Genomic DNA, 10,271 nt, shown 5'->3' on the forward strand with positions numbered 1-10,271 from the left:
TCATCACTGATGGGCAATGGGTTGGGAAATGCGATACGAGGTGGTCCTGATGCACCAGCGACAGCTTCGTGGATGTGCGTTGCAGTCAAGGCTGGCGATTGATATCCTCCAGTGACACCCATCAAGGTAATGTTCTTGGATAAGTTAGCAAATGTTGAGACTCAGAGAAACAAGGCACTCACGAAGCAAATGACATCCAGGTCGCTGTTGATGCCATAATTGTAATGACCAATCGCGCCTGGCTCGCCCGGAGTAGGGGTGGTGCCGTTGATGACTTGGTCAGATGTTGCAACGACGTGGTATGTCGAAGTGAAGTAGAATGGGCTTAGGAGAGGCTTCCAGTCCTTCCACTTGAGAGGAGTGGCAGTGACGGCGTTGGCCAGGGCAGAGGCGAGGATGAGGCTGGCAGTCTTCATGATGTTTGATCCTGTAATGTAAGGTGCTTCTTAAGGTTGATATCGATGTTCATGGTCGATGCCCCAGGTAGGGGTTTTATAGTCCTGAAAGCTTCAATTCTTGACAGCAATATAGATAGCAGTCGCCGATCGCCATTCCTCAATTTCTTGTACTTTCCGTCTTCGCGTCCATCAGCCTACTAAACATGGACTGGCGTTGTTGAAAGAATTGCAAATCATCTTGAACGTGCGCAACGATGGCCCGTCTTCTCTGGATGCCAAAGTGTTGGCAGAGGCGCAGTGCTGGCCAAAAAGGCGATGCCAAGGCATAGAATGCGATCATCTCGCCTTGCAAAGCTGGGCATGACAGAAAACCGTAAGCTCCCATCAGAGACTTCCTAAAAGGGTCCACGGGGAAGCGAAAACAAGATGAAGCGAACATACGAATGTGGAATAGAATCCTTGGTACACCTTTGATTAAGAAATTTCCAAGCTCTCTCTTTCATCGCTAGCTATATCCTCAAGCGGCAGCTCCGCCAGCCGGTTCGATCTGCAGATCATAACGTTGATCTGGACGAGATCGGATCGGCAATTTCTTTTCATAGTCAGAACTAGTGAGATCTGACTGAATGGCACGGCTGCCACCAGCTCAGATCTCGTCCACATCTTTGCCCATTGACCACTTTTTCTTCGCGCCAAAGCACTGACGGCCAAGAATGTGATCAGCGTTCCTGGCGGAAGATCGATCAGGTGCCGGAATGTGAAGGCTTGGCTGAGACCTCCAAGCATCGTCGTAGTATTGGGACCTCGTCATGCCTTGATGGTCAACTTTGACGCCGTACTTGGCCATGCTAAGATTTCGGTACAGAAATTGGAAAATATTTCCGTCGCCTCACTAAGTGTCCGTGGTGTCCTGAGAGCCGTGCCAGTTTAACGGATCGTAGGCATCCGAGCTACCACACCCCTCTGGATATGACCTATGTACAACAAGATCACATTCAAAGATGCCATGTTCCCACCCAGTTCTGGTTGCGATCATTGACTCGGATATGATAGGATATGAGCCACGTAGTATATTGGCAGTGTTGTCGTCCATACCAGACTGAAGAATTTCATAGACGACTCAGATGGAGCAGCGCGACGTCTCACGAATGGCATAATTCATCCACAGCGTGAGGACGCTACCCGTTACTACTCCAGGCTCAACCATGCTGGAAGCATGAACCGTTGTCAGCCAGCGCTCTGGGTAATGTCTGCTAAGTCTGAAGCAGGACTTAGTAACCACAATGCCATGCTTGAGCTAACAGCCTTGGTTGTGGGAACAAAGAACGAGATGTGGATGGCCCACATACAACGGCAAATCGTGCTAATGAGGGGTTGACACTTGAATGCCAGCCAGCATAGAACCCGGAAAGTCGGATCCACGAGTGCTCTGGCTTGAGCTCTTCTAACTCATTATCATGACGCAGCCTCTTCTGCATAGGGTAGAGTTTCAGGTCGAGCCGCAGACTAGAAAAGTCCAAGGAAGTCTAATCTGGTCAGTGACAAGACGGAGAACGATGAAGTGCATGATGCCGCAGAAACAAGAGGAATGCGGCAAAGCTATGAATGGCGATACCCAAGCTACCGCTCAGAGTATTTTTCGGCAAGTGCAAAAGGCTCGGCACATACGGACATCGTACGCCGTTTTGATGGAGAAGCTCTGCATAAGGACTGCCTTTAGCAAGTCTACTCGTCAACCTGACAAAGCTCATTAATGCGCTCCAAGGATTTTTAAGCGATGAGTTTCGTCACCTCGTTTTTCTCGTTTTACGCTCAAAACCCATAGAGTCTTCACGCGATTTTTTTGACTAATGATCTTATCACATTCATTCTCATTAATGACTCTTTTTTTCCCCAAATCGCCTATTCGCCTGAGATGAGCAGCGTACTCGAAAGACTGTTGCCTATGTTATGCATCATGGCAGAAAGTCCGGGAGCAACGGACGAAATGCGATTGATGAGGGACAAGGTTCAGTAGCTGCTCGACAAGATGGCCCTCTTTGCAACGCAGGGCATGTTCTTTCCAAGTATATGGAGTAGCTCACTGATTGTGTTATTAGATGTGAGCCCGAGCAACATGACTGTCAATCCTGTCGCGGGATACACTCCATCAGGCGACGCCTCTGGTCATCATACAGACAATGCTTCTCCCAGTCTGGAATTGGATAGGGATCTTCAGATTTTGTTTGCGAGCATTACCGAAGAACCAGTCAGTGCATTGCCTCTCGCCGCCATGACATAGCCGGAGTGCGGGGCTAACTCTCTGAACAGATTGTTTGGTCGCAACAGTCAATGGATACCGAGTTTCCTTTTTCATCATGGCAGCGGAGAAGTACGGAAGATGTCATATTTGATCTGAAGTAGCGCAGGCACTTCCTGCTTGCTAGCATACATCTCGTGCCGATTGGGGAGAGCCTCTCTCGAGATAGACCACTCCTGGCTTTGGTTCGTGACTTAGAACTCTGATGACATACGCAAATAGATTTCGTGACGCAAGCCCCAGCTTGCTGGTAGACAGCATATAGTGGTGGCCCATATGGCCCAAATTGTAGATAGAGGAACAGGTTCCAGGAAGTACCAAGTCGAAGTTACCAATCATTTTATGCTTTCTCTTATGTCTTGTGATGGGAAATCCGTATCGTCGCGGACTGCTATCTGCTCCTACTCAGCGCGTTCCGATGCCACGCTTTTCTGACCGCCATACTTTAACATGCCCATAATTCTACTCCAAGCTCCCCTTAGAGTCCCGAGGAATGCGGTCGATCTAGGATAATGATAAGACCCGTGATTAAATGCGGCATAACTTACTAGGCTCTGTCAACTTTTATTGGTGCCCGCCCTATCTGACTTTGATAAGGCAGCACTGACTTCCGCCACCTCGACTCGTGTCCTTATCATCGGTGTTCAGTACCCACATTTTTCGCGTTCAGGACCTCGAGGGTGCACCGGAGTGTATCGGTCGGGCCGACCGATCTGGTTTCGAGAAAGGTATTTGAATATGAAGCCAGAGTTAAGGGTTTTGCCAGACCATTAACGCTACTTTTGTTATGATATAGTTATTGCCTACCAATAAACAAACCAGTTATCATCAAACAGCAATATGGCTACCATTCCCACTAAGATAATCTTTTACGAAGGCGGCCAAGAGCTCCAATAGATTTCTCAAGCATCTGACGAAGCAACACGAAATGAGCACAAGCTGTCTGTTTGGCAAGCATTTCAAAAGTATCGGAGAGGCTTGTTCTGGGCTTTTTTCATCTCTTTGGTCAATATGTTAGCTGGATTCGACCTTATAGTGTGTGGAAACTTGATTGCCATACCTGCATTCCAGAAAGATACGGCTACGAATTCGACCCTGTTAACGACCCGGGATCTTTTATCAGTTCCATACCTTGGCAGCTCGCTCTTGTAGTGGGCGTGATTAGTGCTCAAGTTATCGGTGCATTTTTTGGAGGACCTGTCGGGGATATGTTTAGTCGCAAGAGACCTATATACTTCTTTCTGCTCGAAAACACGGTTATCGTGTTTCTGGAGATGTTTGTGAACAGTATCGGCATGATCTTTGCCGGACAGTATCTGAATGGCATCTGCTACGGATTCTACTTTGTCCTCGTGCCTAGCTACGCCGCCAAAGTAGTTCCTTACCATCTGAGGAACATTTCAATCGGTTCCTCGAACATGGCACTAATTGGCGGAAATCTCCTCGGTCAAGGAATGACTGCGGGAACTCAGTCAATAGAAACTGCGTGGGCTTATCGAGCGCCTTTTGCCCTTCAATGGTTCTGGGTCATTGTATTACTTTCCCTCTTATGGAAATGTGCAGTCTCCGTGGTACCTGGTACACAAAGGGAGAACTGTAGAGGCCAAAAAGTCTCTGGAGTAACTTGCATTCTCGAACAACCCCCAGGAAATTGATGAGATCCTCGCCATGCTGGAGAAGACCACCAGACTTGAAAAGGAAAATGACAAGTCCTCGAGTTACCTGGAATGCTTCAAAGGCATGAATCTTCGTCGGACAGAGATTGCTGCCTTGCCTTATGCGATTCAGCAGGGGACCAGCGTTTTCTTCGGAATGGTCACATACTTTCTCACCTTATCCGGTCTGAGAACCGATCATGCTTTTCTTATGGGTGTGGGTATGTTTTCATTGGGTTATTTGACGAACTTGATTTACTACCCTGCTATGACTGTGATTGGGCGAAGACCTACTTTCATCTGAGGTAGTTTCGGGCTTACAATTGCTGTTCATGCTGGTCGGATTCCTGGACTTGGCACCAAACTACAACTCAAGACCCGGTATAGGTTGGGCGCAAAGCGTTATGATCGTCATAGCATATGGGGTCTACATGGGTACGACAGGGCCTTCATCCTGGGTCATCATGTCGGAGACTTCGACCACACGCCTGAGGACCAAGACTGTGGGTCTGGGTCAGGTACTCTGCGATATCCTATATGTTGTAGCAGCTATCGGCTTACCACACGAGATCAACCCCGATGAAGCGAACTGGCGCGGTAAGACTGCTTGGTTGTATGGGGGTTTCGCATTCGTGGGCCTCGTGTGGGCATATTTCCGACTTCCGGAAACCAAGGGACGTACTTACAAGGAGTTGGATATTCTTTTCCATCTAAAGGTGCCCATGAACAAGTTCAAAACTCAGGAGGTGGAGGTTGCGATAGGTTTGGCCCAGAATGAGGTGGGGCCAACTGATGTTGCAGATAAGATCGACAAGAGCGCAGCAGGGGACAGTGAGGAGAGAAGAGTGTAGGTAATGAAAATGGGAACCAAAGGGTCGAGAATGATTAATCGAAATGCCTTCATAAGTTATCGGCATTACGTCTCTGGAGTGAAGAGCGTGAGAACACACTCAAAGTCAATCCCGGCATTGGGGAAATTGTATTTGATCTTATAGAAAGTGTAAGCAACTCTCAGGGTTTCACTTTTCACGCTTCATAGATACTCTTCGCAAAACTCCTTGTTATCTTATGCGAGGCATTTCTCTTTGCAGAACACGGAATTGATTGGAATTGATTAATCAACTGTACCCTTGAGAGCCGTCTTCAAGCTGCAGTAGAGCAAGTTTGGTTTCACTTGAAGGTTAGTGAGAGAGTGCTGTAGACTCTCCACCAGCTGCATTAACGGAAATTCTTCCAAGATACTGGGTTCTATCCCTTCATGTCGGGGCAATTATAGTTTTGGACGGTGGAATCGACGGTTGGTAGGTCATTATCGATTGTTCGGAGTAGTGAGATGTTACAGCGCCGACTTAGCCCATTTGGTGGAGACAGATCTCTTTGACAGTCGCAGCAACTGTTTCTAATGATCTTAGTTAGAGCCTCTCTCAGACTCTTGGTGGAACAAACCCCTATCGAATAAAGGAGCAAACACAGAAATGAAAGAGCAGGAAAAATTTACCGTCTCTGCTGTTGTTTGACAGATCTGGAAAATAAAGCAGTACTGTACGTGCTTGAAGATCCTTGTCGAATAATTCTCTACCGCCACCAGAAATATCACTATCACTCCAGTCGTACCAACTGACCAACTTCGAGGTCTCTGATGTCTTTTTACGTGACTATTGGTGCTGTTACTCTGGGTGATAACGCACGAAAATGACGATCTTCTGCTAGTCTGAATGGTGCCTTAGGCAGTCGCCTGCCCGATGTCCATGTTAATGACGGTCGATCCGTCTTCGCTTACTCTAGAACATGCGAAACCCTGCCATTTGTTTCATCGAGTCTAGATACATGTTCTTCTGCATGTACTAGGTCTACGTATCTTTGGGAGCGAGCCATGACCTTGCTGGGAGTGAAAAGGTTAGCCTCACCCCATATGGTGGAGTTCAGAATTGATGGTCTGCTGCTCATGGCGCACCTTGCTGTTCTTCGATCCTTCTGCTTTGTCCGCGAGGTTTATTCGGAGGAGGGTGGTATCAGTTCGTACAGTCCTCAACTCCCTCCTTGTGGCTGTGAGTTTGTCGAGGTTGGTGTGCGGCTCAACACGTATAGCCACCCTCGCTCCCAGCGACACATCGACCCCAAACATGATATGAGGATTCCTTCCCTTCGGATAATCATCGCCCTCATTCTCTTACATTAGTAAATTGGGGATCGATAATCAGACATGTGAAGTCGTCCGAATGTTAGTGTCCGCCACAGCGCAGGTATGGATGAATTACTAGATGGATGCCATAGTTTGTCCCAGCCCGCCCAATAAGTGGCAGCTATGCAGCAGTGCGACCATCAGTACTCCATACGCATGACCCTACTAATAACCCTAGATATCTGTTCTAGCTGGAATCCCATGTCACACGATGCTCACTGAAGGCAGACTAACATGCAGTTGTTGCACTAGTCAGTGTCCTAGTGGCTATATGTAACTTCCATACCTTCATAGATAGTTTCTAGCATCATCCCACTTGTCTCCCAGCTCTAAGCTTTGAGTGTTCTGTATCTATGTACTACTCTGACCCTTTCCGGCCTTCCTCTTTAGTGTGTGACAATATTCGCTCCTCTGCGCAGGGGTATTGCGGTTCCATGGTCATGACCACCAGAGCTTGATCCGCGGGCGCCGTCCAGTCCTTTATTTTGTATGTCAGTACCTATTAGACCTCTCATGCGGAGTACTCCGCTAAAACGGTCTTTACAAACAGAGGCCTATTCCTAGGCCTCAAGACACTCTTTTTACTACCCCATTTAGCACCCATTCCTCTTCCTATTCTATCCGATAAGGCACTCATTATTAAGGCAACCTCTAGGGCCCTATTCTCTAGGCCTATCTATGTTCCTGTCCGGGAGTTAATGCGGTAACGAGGACGGCCTCAACCAGAGGAAGAATTACGCTCCTTATTTGCTATATAATAGATAGAACACCGCCTCATAGTCATTAAGGACAGACTCGACAATACATCTCATTAGACCCCTGGCTATTCTATTACCTAGAAGGTTCCACAGCGCCTGACAGTACCTTTATCGCCGGGCTGCCAAGCGTCTAGCCGCCAACTATAATAGTTGATTTTCTGGGCTGCGCTGTATCCAGTGCCGATGTGACCAAGTTGGAAGTACTTGAAGGGTTTGAGGCGTGGCTTCTCATACTCCAAGAGTCAGGGTTCGCTCTCGAAGTGGTGAGAGAAAAGCGAGATGATGGATGATCGTCGTCGACAAAAGTGGGGAAAATTCCAACCGTCCATCAGTCCCTGGCAATGTGCCAGACCAGTCCCGCAAGAATATCCACTGGGGCCAAGATAAAGAAGTCCGCTTAAAGAGGTACGTGATCCCGTAGTGGGTGGGGCTTTTTGCGTCCGCCAGAAATGGGGATGTTGACATGAGACTGAGAGGCTCTATCTGTGGTGCTTGACACTTCTGAGAAACAACAGGTCCTTGGCTATGATGCGTCAATGATGAATGCTCTAACCACGGCCACGATCGGCCTGAACTCCGGCATCGTTTGGTTCGGCGCCATTTTCGGTAGCCTTGTACTCACCAAACTCGGCGATATCATTGGACGAAAGCCCTCGACTTTCTATGCTTCGTTCGTGGCGATTATTGGGAACATTCTCCAGGGCGCATCTCAAGAGATTGCCATGTTCTTGGTCGCGAGATTCATTCTGGGATTTGGATTGGGAGGCACGTACGTCGCATGTCCACCTTTCATCGCGGAAACGCTGCCGTTGAATCTTCGTTCCTATGTCCTGGGCGCCTTGACCGATTTATATTATGTCGGCGGCCTGCTCTCAGCAGGTATGTAGTTGTGGGTTTCTCTTTCTAGCCCTGCACGAGCTCTCTTGAGAAGGCTCATGCTATATACCTGATGACCTCATTATACGAACCCCCTTTTGATTCGCTACCGATACCGAGAACGTCAACATTCTCACCAGATGGGAGGACTGAGATTGACCTTGTGTACTAACTGAGACGCAGAAATGATCTGCTTGTGGTATGCAAAAAGAAGAATTTGACTTTTCACCCACAGCTGCTCTCTTCCCCCCGTGTGTCCTTAAGAGACTTACGAGGGAGGCATTATACTTAAGACAATTTTCGCTTTGGCTGATATATCAACAGAAGGAAAATGGAATATGGGTCATTAACCGTCTGTTTAAGGATTAGAGTATATACCTAAAGTCTGGATGCAAATTCCCCAAGGCCAAAGGGTTCATATTCTCCAACCGATAATTCCGCAGACCACTTGCCCTTTTCTGATTCTCCTAATGACAATAGAACATGGCCACTCCGGTGAAAACACATGCTGAGCTGGAAGCGCCAATATTGATACTGTGGCTGAGAGTGTAATGTGGGCTGTCATAGTCCGTATGTCAGCATGATAGAACCATAACAAGTCACCGGAATGAACTTACGCGTCTTTGGCAATATAGGAATACGTAGAAACGAACGCAGCAAAGTTACCGATGCTCTGTGATAGAACAGTCGACGTCGCTCGGGTATAGTGCGGAGCCGAGTTATTCGTCAGCCAGCTCAAATACTGTGGACACTTCGTCAGTGATGGTCCACATAGTGCAGGCACGGTGCTTACGAGAGGCATGCTTGGATACGCTCCGACTGCAACAAAAAAGGTACCGGCATATTTTGCTCCTGAGGACTTCTGAGAACCAAGTTGTATAGCATAGCCAATTATCACGAGAACACTTCCTCCCATGATAAATGGTGATCTCACGCCAGTTTTGTCTGATAGCCGAGACACGATAAGAACAGAGGCAAAACCGCACAGATTGGGAGGCGCAGTGAGGAGCTGTGCATGTGTGGAGGTATATCCTAAGTTTTTAATGATCGGAGGAAGAAACAGAGCGAAGGACTGTGAAGATGATTAGCGCCACATGCATAGGCGCTATTGCCCGAGCACTTACGTAGACGCATATAGCGAGAAGAAGGTATGGTAAGACGATGAACCATGTGATCATAGACTTCAAAGCAAGGCGCACCCAGTACCAGGAGAACTTCTCATCCTCGATACTCGTCATATTGACTCCGTGTGAATCGGTCTGGAGTCGTGCATGAGCAACAATTCGCTCTTCTTCCGTGAGAAACCAGGCCTGAGCGATGCTGTGAGGAAGAAAGAAAAGCGCGAGTATTCCGAACAAGGCTGTTGCAGCCTGCAGCGATCGATCAGTCCAGAATCGTAACGGCGGAAGCTCTCTGGAATTGTACTTACACCTTGGGTGAAAGATATCCAAGGCCAACCTGTTGAAAAGGATCAGTACTGTAGGGCTGGCAAGTCAGGAGAACTCACGGTCGTAACCTCCAGCCTTGATTTGGGTTAACGCTGTGGCAAGCAAGCCAGCAAAGGCTGAAGAAAAAGGGCTTGCACAATAAAAGCTCCCGATCCTCCACGCCAGTTCCTTCTTTCGATAAAACATTGGAAGATAGATGAGGATACCTGAGATCAAACCACCTTCAAAGAAGCCCATCAAGAGACGGCATGCAATCAGACCGCCGAGATTTTGCACGAAACCCATGAAGGTGCTGCAAACCGTCAACCTTGATCGGAACAGGACTGCGTACAGCTGAGTACTTACCTAATGATGTGATTCTAGCGTGAGGGGTCGGAGACACTTAATTCCGACCGCTACATTTGCTTTCATACTTTTACGTATATATAGCGGCCAGCCTCTCTTTCACTTGTAGTTAGTCAATTTCAATTCTCTTCGCGCCGCCATAACCATAATGATTCCCCAACATGTGACTAGTCCTGCCAGATACCATCCCGCTTGGAAGTATTTGAGAATCCAGTTTGACGGCAGGTCAACCAGTATATAAGGGATGAAGAATAACATAAGTGCCATATTGTATTGTGTACCGTGAAGGTTCAAGTCGTCCGAGAGGCCG

At 47.9% G+C, this 10,271-nt stretch overlaps 2 protein-coding genes across 2 annotated transcripts; both read left to right on the top strand.

Annotated features, from left to right (window-relative positions):
• Positions 1–3,905: 3,905 nt before the first annotated feature.
• Positions 3,906–5,203, top strand: PV06_08042 (uncharacterized protein; the record flags this gene model as incomplete). The annotated part of the gene is made up of 3 exons (XM_016409335.1): positions 3,906–4,229; positions 4,345–4,573; positions 4,641–5,203. 3 exons carry the CDS (start codon positions 3,906–3,908, stop codon positions 5,201–5,203), a joined length of 1,116 nt encoding a protein of 371 aa, XP_016261089.1.
• A 2,628-nt stretch (positions 5,204–7,831) lies between these two features.
• PV06_08043 (uncharacterized protein) lies at positions 7,832–8,179 on the top strand (the record flags this gene model as incomplete). The annotated part of the gene is made up of 1 exon (XM_016409336.1): positions 7,832–8,179. One exon carries the CDS (start codon positions 7,832–7,834, stop codon positions 8,177–8,179), a length of 348 nt encoding a protein of 115 aa, XP_016261090.1.
• Between the last annotated feature and the right edge of the window lie 2,092 nt (positions 8,180–10,271).

The sequence above is a fragment of the Exophiala oligosperma genome (assembly GCF_000835515.1).
Source record: "Exophiala oligosperma strain CBS 72588 unplaced genomic scaffold supercont1.7, whole genome shotgun sequence".
NCBI classification, from domain to species: domain Eukaryota; kingdom Fungi; phylum Ascomycota; class Eurotiomycetes; order Chaetothyriales; family Herpotrichiellaceae; genus Exophiala; species Exophiala oligosperma.